The sequence below is a fragment of the Piliocolobus tephrosceles genome, chromosome 6, assembly GCF_002776525.5.
Source record: "Piliocolobus tephrosceles isolate RC106 chromosome 6, ASM277652v3, whole genome shotgun sequence".
NCBI classification, from domain to species: Eukaryota; Metazoa; Chordata; class Mammalia; order Primates; family Cercopithecidae; genus Piliocolobus; species Piliocolobus tephrosceles.
The window spans coordinates 18,158,676-18,186,503 of NC_045439.1; the positions used below are offsets into that span (position 1 = coordinate 18,158,676).

At 45.5% G+C, this 27,828-nt stretch overlaps 1 protein-coding gene across 2 annotated transcripts in view; it reads left to right on the plus strand.

The window, feature by feature from the left end:
• The first annotated feature begins 2,247 nt into the window (after positions 1-2,247).
• Positions 2,248-27,828, plus strand: part of KCNK10 (potassium two pore domain channel subfamily K member 10) — a 151,040-nt gene continuing 125,459 nt past the window's right edge. The window contains exon 1 of one of the 2 annotated variants that reach the window (XM_023205325.1): positions 2,248-2,769. In XM_023205325.1, coding sequence (XP_023061093.1) covers positions 2,730-2,769 — 40 coding nt within the window. In that variant the 5' untranslated portion in view covers positions 2,248-2,729. Of the gene's footprint in view, positions 2,770-5,913; positions 6,423-27,828 lie in introns of those variants that run through there. The other variant, XM_023205324.1, reaches the window with a different exon arrangement.

Below are 27,828 nucleotides of genomic sequence, written 5' to 3' on the forward strand. Positions count from 1 at the left end.
ACAGCAAAAGAAACTACCATCAGAGTGAACCGGCAAGCTACAGAATGGGAGAGCATTTTTGCCATCTATCCATCTGACAAGGGCTAATATCCAGAATCTACAAAGAGCTTAAACAAATTTACAGGAAAAAACCAAACAACCCCATCAAAAAGTGGGTGAAGGATATGAGCAGACACTTCTCAAAAGAAGACATTTATGCAGCCAACAGACACAAGAAAAAATGCTCATCATCACTGGCCATCAGAGAAATGCAAATCAAAACCACAATGAGATCTCACACCAGTTAGAATGGCGATCATTAAAAAGTCGGGAAACAACAGGTGCTGGAGAGGATGTGGAGAAATAGGAACACTTTTACACTGTTGGTGGGACTGTAAACTAGTTCAACCATTGTGGAAGACAGTGTGGCTAGTCCTCAAGGATCTAGAAATAGAAATTCCATTTGACCCAGCCATCCCATTACTGGGTATATACCCAAAGGATTATGAATCATGTTGCTATAAAGACACATGCACATGTATGTTTATTGCGGCACTATTCACAATAGCAAAGACTTGGAACCAACCCAAATGTCCATCAACGATAGACTGGATTAAGAAAATGTGGCACATATACACCATGGAATACTACACAGCCATAAAAAGGAATGAGTTCATGTCTTTTGTAGGGACATTGATGAAGCTGGAAACCATCATTCTCAGCAAACTATTGCAAGGACAGAAAACCAAACACTGCATGTTCTCACTCATAGCTAGGAATTGAACAATGAGAACACTTGGGCACGGGGTGGGGAACACCACACCTGTGGGGGGGGGACAGGTGGGGGGAGGGATAGCATTAGGAAATATACCTAAAGTAAATGACGAGTTAATGAGTGCAGCACACCAACAAGGCACATGTATCATATGTAACAAACCTGCACGTTGTGCACATGTGCCCTGGAACTTGAAGCATAATAATAAAAAAAGGCACCAATTCATAAGTGGGGGAGTCCTCATGACCTCATTATCTCCTAAAAGCCTCACCTCTTAAGACAATTGCATTGGAGAGTGAGTTTTAAATGAGTTTTAGAGAAACACATTCAAACTGTAGCACTGGTTTTTACCAAACAACTGTAACTTTTCCGTGTGTTTGAAAATTTTCAAAGTAAATAGTGGAGGGGAAAAGCAAAAATGTTCTAGCTCCATCTCTTTAAAAAATTACCTGGGATTATGGTTTGGTGGTAATCCAGAGAGAGAAAAACACTTTAAGACTTGTTGTATAAGAAGCACGATTGTAGCTCTGTATATTTTTGGTAAGATGTTTGGCACAATGCTTTATAGGAGCATAAAAATATTGTCCTAAGGGTTAAGATTTTAAATACAGAACTTATAGGGAAAGAGGACACAGTTCCTGGTTATGAATCATGTCCATCAGCCTGACACTTTAATTACAACTTCTTTGGAGTTTATAGTATATTATCCTCATTAATCCCCAATTAGAGGTTTGAGTCATCCAAATAAATCTGCAGGACTTACACATACAGAGGTCGTTATCGAGCGGCCTGGCTTCATGCTTCCAGGTGTATGACATATGACACCCTCTGTCCTTTCACTTGTGATGTGTCTCTAGTTTTCCCAAGCCAAAAGCAGAGCCCAGGATTAGAGCAACATATATTTAAGGGTGTGTTTTTGCAGATGTCGGCTGGGACTAGAAAACAAATGTAGGCATGCTTAAACGCTGAGACCAATGTGGAAACTTCACGAGGTGGGGCTGGGGGAAGAAAATTTCTGGTGGGGCACATTTAAGTTAACGTGAGTGTATAATGCTATCAGTTTTACTACCACTGAGTGGGTATATGAAGGGGATGTTTGCGTGTGTGTGTGTGTGTGTGTGTGTGTGTGTGTGAAGGAGGGTGTGTGTGTGTCGGGGGGTATTTTCACAAAATGACATGGAAACCTGACTGCAGTTCTTTTGGGAAGAGGACTTGGAGGTGTCTTGGGGTGGGGAAAAGATGGAAGGCTTTTCAAGGGAAGAAGGATGAAATCAAAGGGAAACAATCCAAGGCAGATTAATGAATTTCGTCTAATATTTGTGAATTCAAAGTAGATTCTAATCAGACCGTCTCCTCCCTCTTCTGTTTGCAGAACTGGCACTAAACAGGATTCCCCAAGCTGCTTCATCACTCCCTGCCGTTCGCTGTCCCAGGAAATTCTCCTGCCTCGCACCGGAATCCGTGTTCGACTCTTCTCTGGCTGAGCTGTTCATTGCCAGCCACCCCGAGACTCCCCACGCGGCAGGCAGCGTCTCCTCTGGTCTCACAGCCACCCTGGGCTGGAGCGTGGGGAGGGCGTAAGGGAGCCAGCCAACTCGGGGAAACTTTGTCGCCAGAGATGACTGGGGTTTTCGGGCTTTCCCAGCCTTCCCATGCCGGACCACACAGCATTCATTAAAGTGGTGCAGCAACTATCGCTGCGCTTCGGCCGGGCAGGTTTTGAGCTGCAGAGAGCCGTGCGCCCGACAGCAGCGCTTTGCCACCCAGTGCATCCAAGACGCGGCGGCCGCCAGGCCGGGTCTCCTGCTGGGGGACGACGAGTGCAGGGAGACTTTGCGCCACGATGTTTTGTTTTCCTGCCGCAGGAAAGCTAGGCAGTCTGTTTCCACCGGACTCAACCCGCCTGAAGCAATAGCCATGGAAGTAGCAGCGGCACAGAGGGAGACGGAACCGCTTGGCGCGGCATCTTTTTTGGATGTTTTTTCTCTACACAGACGACTTCTTTCCTTCCTTGGGTAAGTGAAGGCCAGCCTGTAAATAACCAAAGGGTAGAACCAAAGGGGATGAAAAGGGATTGCAGTAGCCCAAAGGGCTAAGTTTCCTTGGGAGGGGGTCTCCCTCCATCCCCACTCCATGCAGTCCATTCCAAATACGCAGTTGAGAAGGAGTTGTGTTTGATTTCAGGCACGTTGTGGGAAACGGTACTGGGATTTATTTACCTAATTTTGGTGGTTTTTTTTTTTGGGGGGGTCACAGACTTGTTTTTGTCTACATTCTGAGAAGGGAGAATGAAAGTGGAGGTGAGAGAAAGCTCCAGAGGTTGGAAGTGGGGAAATGAAAGGAGGGGGCGGTATCCAGTGATTAAGCAGAGAGATCATCCTAAGGGCCAACGACTAGTGCACGTCTTCAAGGCAGACCAGGAGCACTAGACACTGATCCTGCTCCCTACCCTAATAGAGTCTACCCCAACCTCCCCATCCCCAGCCCTCCCCTCATAACCATCCTGCTGTTGCCATTCTGGGGAAGGTCATCATTACTGAGGGCCCCAAATAACTTTTAATGAGGACCTGCAACCTGTCTTGTACCCAAGTGATGCTCAATAAATGTTTGTTGATTGGCTGAATGATGTTGCATTCTAAGGGTGCATTTCCTGCCACAGAAATTTGCCTTGGACAGTCAACTAAATCCTGGATGCAGACCCCAGAACACAACAATAGCTCAATTCATTTTGCAAAGGAGGAGGGCCTGGAGGCTTAGAAAATATCATATTTAGACCTTCATTACCCAAACGAACCCATTGGACAGGTTCAGGGTCAGATTCATGGGTCTGGGGACTGGATGAACTCACAAGGTTCTGGCATGGAGAGCATGGACCTTTGTGTCCTGCAAACTTGGGTTTGAATCCCCACATCGTGACCTTGGGAGTCTTTATCTCTCTGAGCCTTGCTCTTCTCATCTGTAAAAGGAGGCCAGTTACAGCTTCTGCAAAATGATGTAACAAAGATGAATGGAGAGGGAATATGAGATGGTGAGGGGGAATTCAGTAAATGTCAATCATGCCTCCCCATGTTCTGATGACTCAGGAGAGGGTATCTTTCTCCGCTGATACCCCTCTCTGGCTCTGATGCAGGCAAAAACATTGTATTGCAGTGACTGTGCTACAGTCCAGCTGCCCGTGAACAGTTAAAGAGAAGAGTGCAGAGTGAGGTTCGAAAGCCTTTCTTAGAAGCAGCTCCCTCTGGACTTGAGAACAGACTTTACATACACACTGGTGTCTCCGGGCATGACTGGGAGAAACAGAGATTCCTTGTTTGTTTGATTTCTATGTCTTAGCCATCCTCCCAGTCCTAGTAGAGAGAGGCAAAGTGTGGTTACAGAGTCCGGGGAAGATGGTTCTGAAGCACCTGGGGAACCTGCCTGAAGGGCTGAAGAGTCAGAGTAGCACCATCAGATTGGTACCAGTTTTGCCCGAATGGGGTTTGCAGAGAATTCAGGGCTCCAGCCTGAGTGACAAAGCACTCACCTTTCCTACAGACCACAGCGGACCTCTGTAGGTCTTGCTCTTGGACCCAGAAACCTTGATGTGATAGTGAGGGATGGATGGTGAGAAAGATGCTGCTGACAGAGGGCTCCCCAAAAGCCTCAAGGTGCCCTAGAGTGGCATGCAACTCAGAGATCAGCTGCTAGTGTGGGATTTTCGAACTCCAGCTGGCAGGCATGGGAATGAACTGGGCAATTTCTATGCGTAAGTAAAGGCAACAACAATCTAACAGGACCTTATGGCACTAAACAGTAAGCCCCATGAAGGCAAGATCTCTATCTTATTCTCTGCCATATGGCCAGCACATAGCACAGTGATGGCACTTGGAAGGGGTTCAATATATATGTTGAATGAACAACAAATTTTAGTAACCTTATCTGGAAGCCAGAGTAGGGGTTTAAACTACTTCCTGTTCAACACTGCACCATGCAATTCATGTCTTCATTTAGCAAGTATTTCTTGAGCATCTACTACGTGTAAGGCTCCGTTGCAAGGCATCCGAAGCAATTTGTCAGCATCATTCATGTTGATACTCAGAGTGACCCATTCAAGAGCACCTCAGCACCACCTGGCTTTTCTGGAGACTGAGGCCCCACCACAAACCCCTGTGGGCTTTCAAGCAGGGGCAGTGAGAGGGCATTAGATAAATGCTCCAGGTTTAGCCCCTTTCCGGGAACAGATCTGGGTCCCTTCGCATCTTCCCGGCTGGGTCCCAGGCTCCCGGGGCCGCCGCTTCCAGGAGCTACCAGGTCTTGGCAACTCCGCTTTCCTCGGGGGCCGCCGTGCCTCTCTCAGCCAACCACCAGCGGCCCCAGTCCGGCTGCAGGTAACTGGGAAAGGGACCAAGCTGCGCCTGGGGAGCGAGCTTCCTCGGGCGGGGAGAGCGCAGCAGACGAGGAGCGGTCCCAGAACAAAAGGCTCATGGCTGGCACGGGCCTCCTCGGAGTGCGGCGGGGACGTGGGTTCGGGACTCAGGCGAGAGAGCCAGGCGCGGGAGGAAAAAAATGAAGTGAGAAAAGAGGAGGAGGGAGACCCCAGGGTGGGAGCGGTGAGAAGAGGTGACCCAGGGGCTGAGGTCTGCGGCGGGGCCGCAGCGTCCCTTCCTCCGCCTCCTGCAGCGCCTTCCAGGCAACCAAGCGTGTCTCCGGCTGCAACTCCAGCAAGCGCGCCGCGGCCGCCTCCACGCCCGCCCGCCGGCCGGCCGAGCCAGTAAGTAGCCGCGCGCCCGCCGCTCGCTCCCCGCCCCTCCGCGGCTTCCCCGCCGCCGCCCACCGCCGCCCACCGCCTCCCGCCGTCCCGCGGGCAAGTCCGCGGCCGCCTCCTGCTGCCCCGGGCCGGGTGCCGGGGGCTCAGCGCGCCTTCCCGACTGGTCGCCTCGGTCCGCTGCTCGCCCTGCTCTCTCCTGCCAGGGCGCGGCGTCTGGGGCGCGCCACGGGGAGGGTAGCCCTCGCCGCGCGCTCCCCGGGCGCCGCGCCACCTCTACATCCAATGGCTTTCGGGGAGCGGGAAGTGGGGGGCGTCGCCGGGGGCGAGGAGCCGCGGCCGCCGGGGGTGGGGCGTGTGCGCTCAGCGCGGCCGAGCGAGGCTGACGTGCCCGCCCAAGCGCGCGCCCGGGAGTGTATGTGCGGGTGTGTGTGTGTGTGCGGGAGTGTGTGCGCACACGCCTTCGGGGGCTGGAGTGACACTGCAGTGGGCTTCTCCCTAGCCCCAGTCTTCCAACTGCTTAGCCCCTAACCTGCTGGCACCGCTTTCGGGAAGCAGCTTGGCTCTTGCATCTTCCCAAGCCTTCCTCTCCATCCTTTCATCCACCCCTTGCCGATCTTACTTTTTCATTTACCCACGGGGCCACGGCCGGCCACCCCCTAGCCGGTGCAAACACCCAAGCCGTCTCCAGTTCTCCCCCAAGCCAGTATTTTCCCACCTGTCTTTTTCTGGGGTTTCTGCACGAGCCAGTCCAAGGCTCCCCCATCCTCGAAAATTGTTTTGTTGGACTGCTAAACCGAGGCGTGTAAAGCTTGAGGACTTTATTATTATTTGGGTTCTTTTCATTTCTTCCCCTTCTGGGCAACGGAGCAATGAAATTTCCAATCGAGACGCCAAGAAAACAGGTGAACTGGGATCCTAAAGGTGGGTATTTCCTACTTTTGGCTGCCCTCGCCCTGCCTCTGTCTCCAGCGTGTGCGCGCTTCCTTGAGTGGAAGCACTCTCTTCTGGCAGCGTGTGTCCTGAGGCTGGGAAATGCGCCTGGGAACTGCAGCGCGGGTGGGAGGAGGGCGGAGGCAGCGTGGGTTCCGAACCCAGATAGTGCCTGTCATTACCACATAATCATTGTCCCTCCTGGATTGTCTCCAGATCTATTTAGATAGACCAAGCCGACTGTTTGGTTTGAAATTGCAAGTGTCGGTATTTGCTTTTGACTTTGAGTGTGCGAGTGTGTGTGTGTGTGTGTGCGTGTGTCCTTTGTTTCTGGTGATCTTTGTCTCTCTGGCAGATGGGTGGGGTGCCTCCCCCTGGACCTGGAGCTGCGCCGCATGCCCGGGTGTCCTCAGTGGGAAAGGTTTCCTGGCAGCAAGTGGGGCTCGAGTTGCAGCAGCCGTCCCTAGGGGTGGGCCCTTCTCGCAGGGCATGCAGAATAATGGAGCCCACAGGGCCTCCTGAGTCTTCATTCAATCTTATTACCAAACCTAGCAGCTAGTTAGGCTCAGGTCAGAGTAGAAGCGGAGGAGGGGTGGTTTGTGAGAAGGGTGGGGCTGGCAAGGCATCGGGGAGGGGCACGAAGTGTGCCCGCTCAAGCAATGGTGTGCTTTGCATGCTTTTACGAATGTTGGATCAGGTTTCATCCACGCAAAAGGGAGCGATTAAGACGGATTTGTGTGTGCCTAGCGTCGGCCACCGTGCCTGTAATTAGCATACAGATGTTAAGGCTCCAAGGGAATGATCAGTATGGGAGCAGAACAAGTTGGAACCGCGTGTCCAGTTGTGACAAGAATGCTCTTTAGCATTTCTCTTAGCTCATCTGACAACTGTGTCAGGCGAGGCAACGCCTCTGTGTGTATTGGGATCGAAATTTGTTTATTTGGGGTACGTGTGTGTTTAATGTTCTTTATGAGCGCATTTCTTCTTTTTCTCCAGACTGGAAAGAAGAAACCTTCTTATTTGTTGAGTAAATGTCTTAAGAATTGACTGGCTGTTGAAGAGTGCGTGAAGAGATATTGCCTTTTTTTAAACACCGAGGTTGTTACATCTTAAATACAGCCCAAACCTTTTATTTTGTCTCTACTTGAAATCTCTGGAAATATGGAGGTCTGCCTTTGCTTTTTTGGGGGGAGAATCCCTGAAAAACATATTTGTTAAATGCCTATTACATACTAAGCACTGTCCTAGGCACTGGAGATACAGTCAGAACAGGAAAGACAAAAGCTCTGTGTTGGAGTTTACAGTGAGGAAGACAGACCTAAATCAATCATTGCATGGAGGAATGCATACTTCAAAGTTTATGTATGCTCCAAGGAGAGCATCAGAGGTTTAAGAAAGTGTCTGATAGAAGAGATTGACAAGGACCGGAGAAGGCTTCCCTGAGGAGATGACACTTGGACTTAGGCCTGGAGGATGTATGGGAGTTAATTGTCTAAGGAGGAGGGGAATTGTTGCAGGAAAGGGAACACCAAGTGCAAAGGGCCTGAGGCAGAAGAGGCATGTGTATTTGATGAACTCAAAGAAGGTTCCCATGGCTATTGAAGAGTGAGTGAAGAGGTATTGCCTTTTTAAAACACCCAGGCTGTTATACTGCAAATACAGCACAAACCTTTCATTTTGTCTCTATTTGAAATCTCTGGAAATGTGGAAGTGTGCTTTGGCTTTCTTTTGGGAAATCCCTGAAAAACGTATTTATCCCTAGCAGAGAGCAAGAGAGCTTGTGTTTTGAGATATGACTGGGGGATCCACAGGTGAGACCAGCCACCACCAAGCCATGTGTTGTTGGAGGTGGGGTAGGGTTGTGGGGTTGGAAGAGTATAGTATTTATCTTAAGCCAATGAAGAATTTCAAGACAAAGAGTGACACGATTTGAACTAGGTTTCAAAACAAGGGCTATATGGCTTTTGTGGATATGGGGGACCAGATACAATGGTAGCATGGGCCAGGGTAGTTGCTGTGGACGTGGAGAAGCGGTTGGAGTAGAGAGCTGTGGAGGACATGAAATCAACAGGCTTTGCATGAATAATGTTTGAAAGTCAAGTGAAGGAATTGGAATGACTGAGATGGCAGCCAGGGTAGGACCAGTCTGGAAGGAAAGCTCTTGGGTTCAGTCTAGGACTTGTTGAGTGGGACATGTCCCCAAGCCATCCAAGGGGTGTGTTAAGTGGGCAGCTGTCTAAATGCTGGGGTCAGGATCTTCAAGGAACTTTGGTACAGAGGGAACACTCTGATACTGATTTTGTGAAGCTGGCTTTGGGTTTTAAGGTATATTTCTGTATGATCATCATTCTGTATATTCATGTTCCAGTGATGTACACAGATGAATTTTACACATTATACAGCCTGACACAGTGAAGAAAAGCATGCAAATAGCAACTTCAGTTACAACCAATGGTGCTAAAAATGAAAAAACCTCAACAAAATAACAAAATTTAATAAGCAACCATTGCATGCCAGGTGCTTTATGTGTATTATTTCATACAATTGTTTTCACAATACTTATCTGATGGTATAAGTGTTATAGTCCCCTCTGGCACTTGATTGCCATCATGACACCACTAATCTGCCTTCCAGTGAGTGTCTCTGACTTTGTGCACAGTTGTTCCCAAAGGTAGGGGTGACAGTAGTCTCTTCTAGCTAGGGGATGGAGGCGGGAAGAGAGTGGGGAGTGAGGTGGCATATCTCTTATCTGTATAGAATTATGTGCTAGGTGCTCGTCTAATGCTTTACAAGTATTAATTTAATCTTTACAAACACTTTAGGAGGAAGGTATTATCCTAATTTTACAGATGAGTTAACCGAGGAACAGAGAGGTTGAGTAACTTGCCCAAGGTTGCACAGCTAGTAGGACAAGATTAGAATCTGGGCTCTTAAACACTCTTCAAGTCTGTGTTTCTTACTGGGACTTTGGCTTTTGCCTGGTAAGGTTCCCAAAGCTCAGGAAGTGAAGAAGCTTGTTGGGAGGAGGAAAAGAAGAAGAGAGAGGATGAAGAGGAAAAGGGATTGGAATAGGAGGAGGATAAAAGAGAGGAAGAGAGAGGAGGAAGAAGAGGAGACAGTGACTCAACCTTACCCTACTCATTCTTTTCTCTACTAACCTATTTAGACAATAGTGTTTTCATTTCCATGTCTGATGGGCAAGTCAGTGACTACTGGACAGAGTTTGGGTCTGTATTTTGGAGCCTCTGGATTACACAGACCAAATATGTTTAGCAGGGAAAAGATGAAAGGGAACCCAGCAGTATTAGGGGAAAGAGGAGAGAGACAGTTCACGTTACTTGGACTGTAGGATTTGTCTATCAACAGATATGACCCTTCAGGCAGAGGTGCTCTCATGGGTTGTGGAAGGCAGTTGTAATTATAATGTTTTTCTTACAGCCTTATTACCCTACAATTTAATAGCACAAAATGAAGGTGGTTTGAGAATAGATTGTTCTGGATGGCGTTTGGGTGGATTAAGCAAAGCATTGTCAAGAGCTGTAGGTAAAAACAAGACCCAAATGTAAAATGGTTCTTCTCTGGTGAGCTGTGGCCTTCCTTCATATTCATGGAACAGAGCCTTCTTCGAAGAGCATTACTGTTTGTGTAGGACCTACTAAAAGTAGATTGGTTCTAACTCTTAGCTTTCATAGCAGCATTTACGTGCACTTTGTTTGTTTATTTATTTATTTATTTGAGACGGAGTTTCGCTCTTTTTGCCCAGGCTGGAGTACAATGGCGCGATCTTGGCTCACCGTAACCTCCGCCTCCCGGGTTCAAGCGATTCCCCTGCCTCAGCCTCCCGAGTAGCTGGGATTACAGGCATGCGCCACCATGCCTGGCTAATTTTTGTATTTTTAGTGGAGACGGGGTTTCTCCATGTTGGTCAGGCTGGTCTTGAACTCCCGACCTCAGGTGATCCACCCGTCTCAGCTTCCCGAAGTGTTGGGATTACAGGCGTGAGCCACTGCGCCTGGCAACGTACACTTTAAATCATCAGCATCATTTGTTGTTGATTTTCAGCTTAGAACTGGTATATACCTGCTGCTTTTGTGTATTAAGATCTTGTTAAAACAGTAAGATCTGCAAATAGTATTCCTCTCACTAGAGGCAAGCAGATGAATACAGTATAAAAAACTTTGAATTTGGGGGCAAAATAATTAGCTTCTAAAAGTAGCTGTAGCAATACTTAGTTATATGACTTTGGGCTGCTCATTTAGCTTTTCTGGGTTTCCCTTCCCTTCCATGGAGAAAGGAGTCATTGCCTTTGTCTACCTCTTTGACTTTGTCTCTTCAACTTTCCCCATCTTGATCTGATCTTGGGGCCAGTTGGCTTCCTTTCATTCCTCAAATAGATCACACTTGCATCTGTCTGAGGGCCTTTGCGCTTGGAATTCCCACTGCTTATAATGCATTTCACATAGCTGGCTCCTTTCCGTCATTTGAATCTCAGCTCAAATGTCCTCTTGTCAGGAAGGGATTCCCTGTCCCATCTGAAAGACCTCTCCTCTTGTTCCCCAGCACCACCATTTTCTCTTATGTCACCTGTTCAGTTGACTTACTGGCACTTGTCATTACTTGAAACCATCTCCCTTACTCATGGGCCACATTTGATGCCAGCCTCCTTTACTAGCATATGAGCTGCATGAGCAGGGACTTTCTCTGTCTTGTTTATTGCCATAACCCCAGTGCCCTGGAAAGTGCCTGGCACTCAGTAACCCTTTGTTGAATGAATGGAAGATTGGCAGGATGGATTGGAGAGGACCGAAGGCTCCAGGACGCCTCTAAGCTACAAATGACAAAGTACAAATAAGGAGAAAGGAAGAATATCCCCAAATAGCAGCATATCAGAAAGGACACTGATATTTCCACTTCCTTGCAAGCTCCAGCTCTCTCTAAAGCCTCCAGTGGGCTGTTTTCCTTCTTTTCTCATCTTTGACCAGGCGTAAGAAGGCTGAATAGAAGGGTGAGGGTGGATGGGTGGACTGATCTAGCCTGCTAAAGATATGGTCAGTGTCCAATAAATAATTTGGCTCATATTAGCTATTGGAGTGTGGCTATTTTTAGGTACTTTAATCCGCTTAAGAAAGAAGCAAAGCTATAGAATTGGAGCTGGATTTTTTTAAAAAGGCTGCATTTTTAGTGCACACTTTAATGCAAAATTCTGGAGAAGCCCATACCTTATGTGCATAGCACCTTTCAGTTTACAGAACACTTTTTAGGAATGATCTCATTTGTTCTTTAAACAACCCTATTTTTGTAGGGATTAGAGTCTTAGATTTACTGACACATAAAGCAAGATATAGAAAAGATAAATGATTTATGTGGGAGCCCAAAGCAACAAACAGGCAGAGCTGGGGCTACCCTAGGCCTTTTGATGCTTACGTCCATGACAGTTTCCTTCAAGCTTTCCTTCCTCCCAGCATCTTCGTTCATTCCACACTCTCTTGCTCTTTGTTACCCAAAAGTGTATTCAAAGGTTTCTCTGAGAGATTTAGAGGAAGCAGTCTCCCTGTTGATCAGTGAATCTTTAGTTGACGGCTATTTTCAGCAGGTTGTACTTATTGTACAGGTCTACACTTTCATTCTAATGAGCTCAGGCGAAGACCCTTAGATCTTCCTTCTGCTGTGCTGGCTAAAAAAATATTTTGATCTTTTGTGAATGGGGGCCATTTTCAACTTGCTAGGTTGCTTAAGTGCTAGCTTTATCAATGTGTTTCCAAACACACATTTGCATAGCTTAGATTTCCTGGAAAGAAAGTCTATTTTTGATTTAATATCCAATTTTCAGGAGATCAGTGTTCCAAATGGGATTTAAAATGTGCCAAAATCACCACAATTATCCTCAAAAGTACCAAGGAACTGTGTTCCAAAAACTGTCTTAGCCAAGATTTGGTTCAGGCTTCTTTTCCAGCAGTGTCTAAGGAGTTCACCATCTTTTTGCCAATCCCGGTGACCACTGGGTTCAATTAAGATTGAGCAGGATAACTTTGCTATTACATGCCATTTCCAAAACATCTGTACTTTGGCTCCATATGAGCCTCACCTTAAATCTGATGCATTTAAAAAATATAGACTTTTCCCTCATTAGGAAACTTCAACCACAACTGAGATATGGTGTGAAGTATATTTAATATAGGCTCAGTGAGCTAGTGATTTTCTTTCTGCTTTTAGTCTACAGGGAATTAGAGGAAGAGTTTAATGATAAAATAGAAAGAAGCCATTCTACTGATAGCCAGTTAGGAAGTTTCAGTTTGGACAGCTCCCTTGGCTGATGCAGAAAGGTGGGTAAAAGTGACAATCTTTTTCTGTACTCTGATTCTTATAGAGGGCACCTACTGGAGGATCCACATGAGGTTAGAGTTAGTTAGGGGCTTAGCTCTGCATGGCTTGGTTACAGATTTTACCTAAACGTGGCACTAGGAGTGTGGTCACCCTGTTGGTTACACCCACCTGGGTAATTTCTCTCCATAAGTATTATGGAGGTCCAAGGGACCTTCCACTTTTGGGGTCTGGTCCTAGGGGTACTCTCAGCGGAGACTTTACAGTTTATCTACGTCTGGCTCATTACCATCACCTAGAATGGGGAAATAAGGACCTCATATTTACTTGCTAGAACATTTATTTGTTATTTGCAGCCACAGTTTAAGATTTTTTTCTCTCCCTTGTGAGTGTCTAGGACTGAGTACTCTGAATTGAAAATGAAACCTGACTTCCTAATCCTTAATTTAGGGTTGAAGGGAGGGAGTGAGGGAGGGCCATAGTCACTGGTAGGGGATGGCATGGTCATGAGGGAGCATTGCATTCTTTACCTTTGCCATTCCCAGAGCCAGGGAGGTGGGGAGGGATGGGCATTGGAGGTAGTGGGGATGAGGCTGGGAGGTGGATAGGATTTCAGGAAATTTTACGTTTTGTATTACCAGTAGCTTCTAGTCTCATCACTTACTGTTTCCGTGGAAGTAACTTTGAAGCAGAGTGGAATGGTGGGGAAACAAGATTAGAAAGGAAAACATAGGATTTACTGCCCTACATAAGCCAGGTGATCACAGGAAACGTTTCCTTCATTCCTCCCTTCCTTCTTTTCTTCATTCCTTTATTCCTTCCCCACCCCAGCCCCCCCCAAATCCTGCAGAGTTTGCTTGGGCGTGTGTAGTCCCAGCTACTGGGGAGGCTGAGGCAGGAGAATGGTGTGAACCCAGGAGGTGGAGCTTGCAGTGAGCCGAGATCGCGCCACCGCACTCCAGCCTGGGTGACAGAGCAAGACTCATTCTCAGAAAAAAAAAAAAAAGGAGTTGCTTGAATAGAAAATAAAGATTTGGTCAGGTGATGGAGAGCCTGGAAGTCACAGTAACCTTTGCAGATGCCTAAAACACCAATATTCATAATTTTGACATTCAAGCTAGCAAAAATTTTACTACCAAGAAAATGAGTTTCTTATGTGCAAGCAGAACTTGAGATCCCCTAAATAATCACACACCAAATATTTAGCATGATAAAGATAAATAGTATAACTTACTAAATTTAATGTGATATGAGCCTGACACGCAGAATAGAGATGCTTGATATTAGGTGTGATAAAATATTTGACATCGAACCTTCACTTACTTTGTTCTCTGAGACAAAAGTCAGGCACCAAGTGTTTAAGAAAAATTGATGGGAGGAAAAACTTAGAGATGAAAAAAGTCTATTTATTAATTTATATTTTTCTCTGAAAATTGGGGAGTGTTGTTACCCATGTTAACCATGGACCAACCTGGGCCAGCTCCTGGATTCTGCTGGCTAAGAATGTTACTTTAGGCCAAAGGAATTTATCTGGTTTGGCCTATGCATTATTATAATAACCTGAAAGGAGATTAAATACATGTTATAGTCATTTAACCTAGACTCCGGGCAAAATGTCACCCTCTGTATAGTACAGGAGCTTAGGATAGGAGACCTGGTTTCTAGGACTGGCTCTGACACTCATTTAGAAAAGGAGGGAATTGAGTTTTTGGTTGTTGAGATCCCTTCCTTCCCTGATCATCTTAGATTGCCTAAGTCCTCATCCAAGCATGATTTACTAGAGGCTGATTTGGGAACATTGCTTCATTTTTCTATGACTTGGTATCTTCATCTGCAAGATAGAGATAATTACAGCCATTACTTCCTTGGTTTGTTATGTGGATTACATAAAGTGATACATGCAAAGCTTGTAGAAGAATCCTGGATCATCATAAAGGCTGCATGAGTGGTACCTGCATTATGCTGTTCTCACAGTTGCAGTAGACAGCCTGTGAAGTCAGGGCAGCCTCCAGCTCAGCCTCTTGGAAGCATCTGGTTCATTGTCTGGATCACCCAGGAGGTGGTCCATAGCAGAGCACAACACCTCCTGGTACTCTGGTAGACTCTTAGTATTCTTAGTTCAGATTTAAACAACCTAGGCTGTCCTGGTTAAGTCAGAGAAAAGACCAGTGAAAGAACATGGCTTAGAATCACAATATTTGAGTCTGAGTTAATGTTGGACCAATTTTATTAGCTGTGTATCATGGTCGATTTGGGTTGCTTTAATAAAATTCCACAAACTAGATAGATTATAGACAACAGAAATTTATTTCTTACTGTTCTGGAGGCTGGGAAGTCCAAGATCAAGGCACTGGTAGATTTGGCATCTGGTGAGGGCCTGCTTTTCAGCTTATAGATGGTGCCTTCTTGCTGTGTCCTTACATGGTGGAAAAAGTGAGGGGTCTTTCTTGGGCCTCTTTTATAAGTGCACTAATCCTAATCATGAAGGCTCATGAGCCTTCATGAGCATGACATAATTACTTTCCAAAGGCCCAATCTCCTAATAACATTACCTTTGGGATTAGGATTTCAACATATGAATTCTTGGGGGACACATTCAGACCGTAACACTATATGAGCTTGGCCACGTCACTTAACCTTTCTTAGCCTTAGTTTTCTTTTGGATAAAATAAAGATCACAATAATAACCACTTCACAGTTGCTGAGATGATCAAATGAGACAAATGTGAACAAACTTCATAAACTGTTAAATTCCAGACCAACATTTCCCAAAATGTCTACTATGAGACATAAGCTAGACTCATCAGATACTCTGAGAAGAAAAGTGGTGTCATGGTAAAGTCAGTTTGCAGTATGATACGTGTTCAGTCATTCCTAGAGAGTCATCGTGCACATTAGCATGTTACTGTATTACTGTGTAACAAATAATCCCAACATTTAGTGGCTTAAATCAATATAAACATTTATTATCTCATAAGTTCTACAGATCAATAATTCAGGGATAGCTTAGTTGGGTGGTCTGACCAGGAGTCTGTCATTGGTTGTGGTCAGATGTTGTCTGGGCTGCTGTCATCTGGTGGCTTGACTGAGGCAGGAGGATCTGTTTCCAAGATGGTGCACTCATGTGACTTGCAAATTGCTGCTGGTTGTTGGAGAGAGGGCTTGTTTCCTGCCAATGTGGGCCTCTCCATTGGATGCTTATGTGTACTCATATGTGACATGGTGTCTGGCTTCCCCAAGAACAAGTGATTCAAGAGACAACAAGGTAGAATTGGCAACACTTTTTATGACTTAACTTCAAAAATCACATATTGTTACTACCACCACGTTCTTTTCCTTAGACACCAGTCACTCAAGTTAGTCCACATCTGGGGAAGAGTGGGGGTGATTACATTAATGTTGGAAGGGAGGCATGTCAAAGAATTTGAGGACATATTGAAAAATCACCATGAGAATATTTTCCTATTATTTATTGAATAAGCACTACATGCTAGGCTAAGTGCTTTATAGTTATTATCTCACATAATCCTATTCATAATCCAAAGAAATAGGTGAAATTATTATCTCTGCTTTCTGAATGAGGAGGCCGAGGCCTATAGAACTCACGTAACTTGCCCAAAGTTACCTAGTCATGCTACGACTTGAACCCGGGTCTGTCTGATTTAATGCCTGAACTCTTACCTCTGCCTCATATGCCTCTCTCTGATAATCCTGTAGTTCAGAAGTTTGTTTAATTTTGTTTAAGCCTGCATTTTCTACTTAACCACAGAATGATGATTCATTTAACTCCATTTTTACCCTTTCATTTACCAATGGCTTGAAACATTATTCTAGAAAGACAGTGAGCATGATGACGATGTAGGTATAATAAGAACATATGGTCTTATAACAGATCCCGTCATCCCTATCAGTCCAAACTTGTTGTATTATTCAATTACTGGAAGTGTCTATTGAGCCTATCTTGTGTAGGCACCATGCTATGTAAATGTGTAAACATTTATTTTAAAAAAAATGACCCCACAGTCCACCCCATTTTTTCTGACTGTGAAACTAGAGGTGGAGTGTGATAACTCATGGTCCCACTTCTCTTACAGAGTCCCTTTCTTTACAATGTCCCTTCTTTTACAGAGTCAGTGACTGATGACTTAACTTCCTTGGGTAAAACCAGAAAAAACAGGATGGCCTCCAGGCCGAGCAGTAGAAGTGCTGGGGAATCGGGTGTCTGGTGTGTGTCTGGTGTGTGTCTGGTGTGTTCCTGCAGTGCCTGCAGGCCATGTGTCTGTATGGTGACTGAAACGCAAGTCGGCATCCCGCCAAGATGGCAGGGACCGTGTGCCTGGGGGTGATGGCAAACACACAGCGAGAGGCTGCTGATGGAGGGAGGACCGTTAGCACTCCTTGTCATATTTTGAGTAAACATTTTTTTGACAATCTTGTTGCTTTTTCTGTACAGTCTTGAGAAAATGATTTCCAGGAAGCAGGATGCATCCGATGCCTTAGAGGTTCCCATGTTTCCAAACATTATATGCCTGGCTTATTCCTGAGGCAATTTTATATTCTGAAGGAAGTTTTGGAGCTTCTGTGTTCTGGGCAGAGGCGAGTGAATATGGTTTCTTTTGAGTTGCACCATGGACTTGAGAATGATCAGGAGCTGGACATTGTTGAATATGTCACTTACTGCACAAAATGGCAAAGACAGGGTCTGGGACAGGGTGAAAGTGTGTTGAATGGAGCTGCCTGGGGCCCCAGTCACATTCAGGAGCCAGCACTGATTGCGTCTGTAACCATAGTAACCAAGAGTGGAAAAAGTCTCAGGATGCCAAGATGCCATTGTGCCCCCCTTGTGGTTCTGTTGTTTTCCCTTCTATTCTTTCATCCAGAAATTCCCCCATCCCTGCCCCCAACCACCCGACTTTCAGGGTGGTTTCTACACTGGCGATTTTAACTTCCTACTAACTCAATACTTCCTGCAGCCCCTTTTTCAATTCCGGGATCCACAAGGATTCACTATGATCCAGACTAAGCCACATGCACCTAATTTCCTCTGCTTTTCCATTTTTACAGTTAAAATTGGTCCTAAGTCATGTAGTATAGATACTCTAGACTTATTTACAGCTGGGCATAACAATGGTGGCTCACGGCACTCAATGTTTCCAGTAACACTCCTGCCCTCATGGTCTGGTATAGATTGTGAGGTTTTCAGATGTGTTTTAAATGAACAGAGAAAGGCAATGAGGCACAGGAAAGAGAGCCCCGGTCTCTTGTTTGGAGATGTGGGTTTGGTACTGGTTGGAAAGTGAGGTGTGGCATGGCGCATGAGGGTGGGGAGAGCCGGGGGGTGCTCAGGTCATGTAGGGCGTAGTAGGTCTTACTAAGGAGCTCTTTTTTTCTGAGAATAACAGGAAGGTCTTGATTGATTTGAAGTGGGAGGATGACACAATCAGATTTTTATTTAAATTGCTAATAAATCAAATGATTGCTTCAGGGAATGTTTGCAGAGGATACTTACTGTGTGACAGGCATGGTGCTGGCCTCACCAGGGGTATCTGTGTATTCTTATAGGAATCCTACATAAAAGCTGTTAAAAATATTTATGCAGAAAAAAGAGCTTTTCTTGATATCTTTGAATTATGATAACCAATTCCAAACTTCTGGTTGCAAATGGGAGGTATATCTGAAAGCAATGGCGATTGCATTTTCAATTTCTGTTAATTAAAATGATGTTTTCCCTGGCTTTGTTACATGACCCTTGATTCTGTGACAATCTGCATATCTGCAGTCGATGAATCAATAAATGCAAAACTGTGGTGCACTCGCTCATATTCTGTTATACTTCACACGCCTTTTGGAAGCATGTGGCTCTCAGTTCAGCATAATGGGTCTGATAAAAATTGCCCCTCCATACCCGCCGTCACTTTGTTCCTGGTGTGTCCAGAGGTATTGTAACATTGGGGTATTTCTCCTTTGACTCTAATGGGACCTCCTGCTAGTTGTGTTCTTGTGGACTTAGCTTGGAAGGCCTCCCCAAAGCCTGAATTAATGAAAGCTTCTGATGTGCCGATCCCTTTCTCTGGCAGGGTGAGAACGCAGTTTCTATAGGAGCGTGAATGCCTGCTGGTCAGGCAATAATCTCTGCATTCAGCCTCAGTACTAAAGACAGGCAGAGCGGACAGCCACAGGGGGTGGGATTTGAAGAGCCCTATAAAGTCCCTCTCCACAGCTGACACACACCACTCCTTCCCATGACTATCAGGATGCCTACAATCTTAACAGTTACTTTATTCATTAGGTGTTGTCACTCGTCCATCTGGTTATTCCGTAAACACTTAGCGAGTGAGTGCCTGCAGAAATGGGGCTAGGCATTTGACACAGAAAGATGAAAAAGACCTGAGGCTGTGCACCCAAAGAAGTCACAGTCTAGCTCCTGAGACAGGTGCATCATCAAGTAATTATGATACACCACGATAAATGCATTGATAGAGATGTGGATTAAAACATCAGCTCCAGAACACATCCTGTTAAAATGCAAATGTAGTCCCTCAGGGTAACGAACTAATTCTCAATTACCCATGGGTGCAGCCAAATTCATAGTTTCTATGAGAGAACTGGACCAAGAGAGAACAGAACCAGGGACTGATATTTATTGATAGGCTGGTGTCAAGTGGGAAGGGGAGAAGTCAGGTGCTGTGTAGGGAGCAGACTGAGGGCTCTGGAGGGTGGGAGTGACAGGGAGGTCACTGAAAGCAACTTTTTGTTGTGCAAATGTTGTTCAGAGGTTGCCTTGCTCATGTTAAATTGACTTCATAAATTGGAAGGAACTTGGAGCTACCCAAGCCCATTGAGGTGTCCTAGGACAACACTGAATCTAGATTGGTCAAGTGACTTGTGCTTGCCCAGAGAGCAAAGAGGGAGTGAAGCATATCTATGAACCTGTAATGCTAACCTTCATTATTCAACAGTGATGCTTATGGCAATGCCAACAGGTGTTGGGGCCTTTTATTAATTTTTAATTTTAGTTTTTTATTTTTTTGAGACAAGATCTTGATTTGTCACCCAGGCTGGAGTGCAGTGGTGCAGTCATAGCTCACTGCAGCCTTGACCTCCTGGGCTCAATCAATCCTCCCACCTCAGCCTCCTGAGTAGCTGGGACTATAGGTACATGCCCCCAGACTTGGCAAATGTATGCGTTTTTGTAGAGACGGGATTTTGCCATATTGCCTAGGCTGGTCTCGAACTCCTGGGCTCAAGCAATCTGCCTACCTCAGCTTCCCAAAGTGCTGGAATTACTGGTGTGAGCCACCATGCCGTGCCTGCTGGAGACTTTTTTATATTCTCCCTCCCATGGGAAAAAGAATCGAGGAAGAGTGGTAGGCTCTACTAGAGTCTGGAGCATATTGGTTCTGAGATTTCAAATTAAATTCTCTGTGTCTGTGGCAAGTACAAGTGTGAGTGTATATTCAGCCTCTTGGAGAAGACATCTATCTATTCATTTCTTCAGTGAATATTTGCCCGGTGTCTTCTTCGTGACAGGCACTGTCGTAGGCCCTGGAGGTACAGCAATAAACAAGATGAAGTCTCTGCCCTCATGAAACTAACCATTTAGCCAAGGCTTAGCATCTCTTACACTCAGGTCAACTTCTGCATTTTAGAAATCTGTTTCAGGCACACATTTGACAAATAAAGAGGTTCCAAAAATATGTTAATAAGGATGGAAATGAAGTCATTCTGATATTCCATTGCCAGGCAAAAATGCTTAATATGGGAATTTAGTATGGAATGAGTACTGATGCTACCGAAGGTCGTGACATTCTGTTAGAAAATTTAGTGATTTCAAAGAAGGCCTCAGAGCTGCGTAGTTTGTAATTAGATTTTGTGAAGAATCTGTGTTAATTAGGACTCTGTGGCTTGTGCATGTATACTGGAACGAGACTGGAGTTTGAGTCTTTTCCATGATGATGGCATGTAAATTAATCTCCAAGGAATTGCAAGATGCTGAAATGTGAGGTAATCGAGTACACATTGCATGAGTGCACACAAGTGTGCATGCGCCTGGATGCGTGTGCATGCGCTCACACACACAATACACTCTAGCAGATAGTAACTTTTTGCTACACATGATTTCCAGTGTCTAAAGTTACATGTCTTTTGAGTAGGGGGAAATTAGGACTTTTGTCTGTTATATGCCTTGCAGTCTCTTGGCCTTATCTAGGCTGCTGGGGCAGACTGAGGCCAACAGAGAACCAAGAATGCCAGTCTGGGTCACAAGGGCTTAAGGAAGCGGCAAATGGTTGGACTGACTGGGGTGTCCATTAAGAATCCAGGGGTAGTGAGAGTCTTACCTGCAGTTTGAGGCAGGTTGGATGAGGCCGCACTTCCACTGCCAGGACTCTTAGCTGAGTGGCTGGAAGAGACCTGTAGGAGCCATCCTTCCAGTATCTATCAGAGGTTTCCGCTCTGTTTTAAGCTCATCCTAGTGGTCGAGGGAACCTTGACTGGGAGCGCTGATGGTTGTTGACAGTGGCCATACTCCCACGGCTGCTGCTGGAGATGAAGTGTGTGATGAAAAGATGTGCAAGAGCTCAGGTGTGCCCCACCAGCTCTGCCACTCCCAAGCTTCCGATCTTAGGCACTAACTTACCCCTCTGTGTCTGTTTCCCAACTTGAGAACTGGAAATGATAAAAGTAACTACTCCCTAGGGTAGGTATGGTTAAATGAGATCTCTTAAATGAGACCATGCACACAAAGAGCAGAGCACAATGCCTGGCACACAGGAGGCACCTAATAAACATCAATGATGCTGCTACTGGTAACACCCATTTGCTGAGGGTCTTCAGTGGCTCAGGCATAGTACTCAGTGCTTAGCATGTAATATGTAATTTACTCTTCACAGTAGCCTGAGTCACTTGCTTGTTCTTCTGGTTAATATCCTAATGTTTAGCCAACCGACTTAGATGCTCATGGCTTCTAAAGGATCTGCATGTAACAAGGACTCCTTATCTATTTTTAAAAACTAAGAGCTTTATTAAGATATAATTTACATACCATAAAATTACCTATTTAAAATGTACAATTCAGTGGTTTTTAGTATATTCACAGAGTTGTGCAATCATCATCACTATCTAATTGTAGAAAATTTTCGTGACTCCAAAAAGAAACTCTATATCCATTAGCAGTCACTCCCCATTTTATCTCTCCCAGTCCCTGGCAAGCATGAATTTACTTTCTGTCTCTATGGATTTGCCATTTTGAGCATTTCATATAAATGAAATCATACATCATGTAGGTTTGTGTGTGTGTGCGCGCGCGCGCGTGTGTGTGTGTGTGTGATCAGTTTCTTTCACTTAGCATAATGCTTTCAAGGTTCACTCATGTTGCATCCGTATCTATTTTGAATGAAGAATGAAGACAATCATCTAAGACAGTTGTATTAGTCCATTTGGAAGATGAGGAAACTGAGGCTGAGAGTGTGTATGTAATTTGCTCATGGCCACCCATCTTGAAAGCGTTTGAGCTGGGATTTGTGCCCTAGTTCATCTTGGCTCCAAGGCAAGACCTTGGCCTTCTCATCCACTCACACGTCTCTGGTTAGACCTCTGCGTCATGCTGAACACCATTTCTATAGAGAGGGGTGTGTCCCACTGGGTGTGGACATCCTGAGGAATTGCTGTAGTTGCAAGAACTCTGATATTTTCCATCTTCCTTGAGGAGGATATGGTTTCATGTCTGCATACTCACATAGTGTTGGCCAGTCTAATTCTTTTGTCCATTTCCTAAGGATTATTGTATGAACTTGGATAGTTACAGAAATTAAAGTGATGGGAGAAATATGCTTTCTGCATTGGAAACCCAGGAACCAGTCACTCAATATGATGGAGGAAATGCCATCTTTCTTGTCTTGTCTTCAATAATAGATTGTAACGAAACACTATAGTGTCTTAGGTGGCTCACCTCCTGCCCCGTGCCCCCTCCACCCACCCCAGTGCTTTTCTGGAGACATGAGATGGTGTATCCCTTCCTCAGTTGCTGTGATGGCAGTGGAGATGGTGGGGACAGGTACTCATGGAAGGAAAAGGCCTGGTACCGGCGGGCTCTTGGGCAGGGATGTGTGTCTTCACTTCATCATCAGGGAATGAGCTATCATGATGACAGAGCACATCCTATGAAGTACTAATCTTCCCCCACATTTCCCCAAAATTACTTTTGTCCTGCTCTGTTCTCTCACATGCTATTCTAGGGAAAAGGTCCTATTTTATCATTAAAATGCAAATGAGCTTTCCATCTTGCTTCCACCAACGAAGGAGGAAAATAACCTATATAAACACCATGAAACCTTACTTTGACTTAAAACTAGTGGAAATTGGCCCCTGAATCAGATAATTAGCTGAAAGTACATGAACACTTTAGGCCTCCGGTAGCAGATATGTGCTTATTGTATAGGAATTTCGTCTACCATGGATTTCTCGTGGCAGTGGCCCCGTTCCTGCTCTGGGTTTATGTAAGACTTTCAGCAGCAGCCCAGTCTGATGTAGCAGATGTTCCAGTGCCTGTCCCTATCCTCCTGCTCGCACCACTTCAGCTCATGCTGGCTCGCTTCTGACTGCCAACTTGGCATTTTTTTTTGCGTTTTTCTTGACTGAGCCTACTCTGCTGCTCCCATGGAAGGCAGGAAGTGTTGGGGAATTAGTGCACCCCAGGAGGAGCCCTCAACCAATAACTGATGGAAGATGGTGCGTAAACACCCCAATTCCCTCAGCCTTGGGTAGGATAACTCAGGAATATGGTTTACATGGGGTCCCAGTTTCCTCTGTAGGAAAAATTCCACTGGGCAACAGCAGTAGCTAGTTTGATACTACACCTTTTATTGGTTTTCTTGGCTGCCTTCCCAGCCCTTTCTCTTTTCTCCAATTCCCTACTGGCAATTTCTTCACTTCCCAAACAAACCACTTGTGCTCAAATCGTAATCGTAGGATCAGCTTCTGGGGAAACCCAAATGAAGACATATGGTAAAGCTTCCTCTTTTTCTTGCCTCTCTGCCTTCTGCCCCAGTCAGTTAGCTTTGATGACATGAGTGAGGGGATGCTCAACCTCTCAGGCAGGCTAATGGCTCTCAGGGGACACAATCCACAGCTGATTGGCAGTTTTCTCCCCAAGACATCTTCAGAACAAATCTTGGTGCTGGTGAGTGATCCATGCAGCATGAAAAGAGAGGGTAAAGCTTGATGAGGCGTGTTCCAGTCTCATCAAACCATTTTGTTTCCATAATTTTCCTTTTCAGAAGAGGGCAGAATCAAGTACAGTTGATTCTCATCATTTATGGTAATTCTTATGTTTTATAAAGTTGCTGCAAATCCTGAATTAGCAAATAGTGAACCACTGCTTTTAGGGGAAATATAGGGTTAGGTTCCTGTGAGCCTCTAGTCACAACTCCTTCTCCTTCTCCTCCTCCTCCTGCTCCTGCTCCTGCTTCTGCTCCTCCTTCTTTCCTCCTCCTCCTCCCCTTCTTCTTCTTCTTCTTCTTCTTCTTCTTCTTCTTCTTCTTCTTCTTCCTTCTTCTTCTTCTCATATAGGGTCTTCTTGTATCACCCAGGTGGGAGTACAATGGTGCAATCTTGGCTCACAGCAACCTCCGCCTCTCGGGTTCAAGCGATTCTCCCACTTCAGCCTACCTAGTAGCTGGGACTACAGGCACGCACCACCATATCTGGCTAATTTTTGTATTTTTTGGTAGAGATGGGGTTTCACCACATTGGCCAGGCTGGTCTCGAACTCCTGACCTCAGGTGATCCACCCACCTCAGCCTCCCGAAATGCTGGAATTACAAGCATGAGCCATCGCACCCAGTCAGGTCACATTTTCATCAACTAAATACATAACCTGGTTTTATGCGTGTTTCTGTTTAAAGACATCTTATTTCATATATATTGTTGATTTGTTAGTATTGAACTCACAGCTAGAGCACTATGACTCATTTCTGAACGTTAGTTATCTAATACACATATTTTCTCCATAAGGCACCTTGCGTCTTGCACTTAGGAACATTGGAGAGCACTTCAGCGTTGCACTTGGGGGTGATTTTAAACAAGCACCAACAAAAAAGCACAAAATGTGAAAAACATGCCACTAAATAGATCACAAAATGGACACTTGCTTACAGCATGAGAGCTGGAACAAGAAGGCAGAGCGTTGCCTTGTTCATCCTCAGCTGAGGACATGTGCATCGGGTGACTCAAACTTTTTTAACTGCTCTGCGCGTGGCTGTGAATGACTGCAGAACACCATGAATATTGATTTGATTTTGGGGTTACAAATAAATTTTAGCAAGTAGAAGAATTTGCGAATATATATTCAGTGAATAATGAGGGTCAGTTGTTTTTCTTACCTCATTACAGTAAGACTCTACTTCAATTCAGTATTTTTATTTCATTTTATTTTATTTTTGACAGAGGAGATCTTGCTCTGTCACCCAGGCTGGAGTGCAGTGGTGTGATCCTAGCTCACCGCAGCCTCAAACTCCTGGGCTCAAGTGCTCCTCCCGCCTCAGCCTCCTGAATAGCTAGGACTACAGGAACTTGCCACCACACCTGGCTAATTTTTTTTTTAATTTTTTTGTAGAGACGGCCTCACTATGCTGCCCAAGCTGGTCTCCAACTCCTGTTTTCAAGCGATCCCGCTTCTCAATCTCCCAAAGTGCAATCCAGTATATTTATTAAACGTGTGTTCCAGGCTCTTTGATTGCTATTGAGATGATAATGAGATGGTCCCTGTCATTAAAGAGCGTCCATTCTGGTGGCACAAGGAACTCAAATTATAACACAAGACAGAATACCTGCTTCAGAAGAGAGTTCTGTGAAAGCGTGAAGGAGGGACTTTAGTGTGCGATTCAGGAAGGACTTCACATTGGAGGAAGTTTTTTTAGATAGGTCTTAAGAAACATTTTACATTTTGAACACCTCATACATCATTGGAAAAAAAAAAGAAGAAGAAGCAGTTGGTCGAAACAACCTCATTTCCCCAGGTCAAGTCTGCTAGGTTACCTGCATCTGCACCCACCAGTCCCACCTTGATTCCTCTCTGGATGAAGGGTGTCTCTTCCTATCTAAGGCCATCCCTTCTGCTTATGCTGGGGGCTCCTTTGCTCTTTGGGGCATCCTCTCTTCTCCTGGGGAATTGATCTCTCCCTCTCTACTTGAATATTCCTACTTGCATATACATGGGCTTCTGTGTCATCCCCCTTGACTCCACATTGCTACCAGCCACCCCTCATTCCTTTAGGCCTTTCACAGCAAAATTGCTGGAAAGAGTGGTCTGAAGTCACCGTCCCCACTTCCTCCCCTCACATTCTTTCTAAGCCACCACCACTTTACAGGGGCTGCTCCTTTGGAGGCCACTTATGGACATTGCATCACCTTTCTGTCCTTTTATCTTAAGTGCCAATTATGATGCTTTCAGCTGCCTGTTGCAGAATGTCCCGATACAAGTGGCTTACACAATACAGACGTTGACTGTTAAGAGAGTTATGTTCTCACTGAACAAGGGTGTTCCAGGCTTGGCTTGGCTGTTTCATAACACTCTCAAAGACCCAGACTTCGGTTTCCTGCCCTGCCTCTTTTGATCACATCAGCAGATATTATGTTATCTAAAAGCAGGGAAGGGAGGGAAGTGACCTCTATGTTTTTCCTTTTATCACGGAGGATGTTTGTTTTACCCTGCGAGCCCCATGCACGTTTCTTAAATATCACCCCCTAAACTCATCCCTGGTAAAGGGGGATGGTATTATCCTTATTGGCTTGGACCAATTAAGATTCATCCCTTGAGTCTGTGAATGGGACCCACCTTCTTTGAAATGTTGTCATTTAACCAAAATTGGATCTGTTACCAAGGAAGGGGGAGTGCCTGAGATGAAAGTGCTAGGCAGTGTCTGCCACATTTTCCCTGACCCTTCCCAGCGATTTTGACAACCAGCCACCCCATCCTTCCTGAAGCACTTCACTTCCATCACATGCTTTGTGACATCATTTCCTCTGGGTTCTTTTTATTGATTGATTGATTATTTATTTATTTATTTATTTGAGACAGAGTCTCTCTCTGTCGCCCAAACTGGAGTGCAGTGGTGTGATCTCAACTCACTGCAACCTCTGCCTCCCAGGTTCAAGCAATTCTGCTGCCTCAGCCTCCCAAGTAGCTGGGATTACAGGCGTGTGCCACCACACCCAGCTAATTTTTGTATTTTTGGTAGAGACAGCATTTCACCATGTTGGCCAGACTGGTCTTGAACTCCTGACCTCAGGTGATCCACCTGCCTCGGCCTCCCAAAGTGCTGGGATTACAGGCATGAGCCACCGTGCCTGGCCGCTCTGGGTTTTCTTTTAACTTTTCTGGCCACTCCTGTTTCCTGTTCACTCCTTCCCCATTGCTCTACGTCTAATTGGTTGAATGCCCAAGTAGTTAGACCTGAGGTCCTTCTCGTCTGGTTCTGTAAGTTCTCCTGAGTGATCTCAGCAGTCCCTTTGTATCACATATATGCCAAGTATATCCTAAACTTGCTTCTCTCAAGAGTTTCTTATCTCATTGAATGAGTTTCCCATCTCATTGATGGGCACCACCATCTATCTGTATAGTTGCTTAAAGTCTGGGCATGCTGTGCGAGTCCTCTGTTTCCCACCCCTGCCATTTTGTACTCCACTTACCAGCAAGTCCTGCCTGATACGATATCTAGAACACATCCAGAATCTGTTTGTGTCTTTCCATTTCTGCTCCTGCCACCCTCATTCCATGCATCTTCCTATGTGGATAGCTGATAGCCTTTTTATCGGCCTCCTTTCTTCTACCCTTGCTCCCAATAATTGATCCTCTGTGGAGCAGCCACAGTGATCTTTTAAAAATATGAATCCGATTTCTCTTGACCCTCAGCTTAAAATTCTGTATTGGTGCCTCTTTCCACTTGGCGTAAAATTCTGGTGCTGGCCTGCAGCGCCCTGAGTGCTGGCTGTGCTGACCTCCTTTCCAAGGCTGGTCTTGAGCCGTCTTCCTCTAACCTATGCTACACTTCTTTCTGCTTTCCTCGCATAAAGCAAG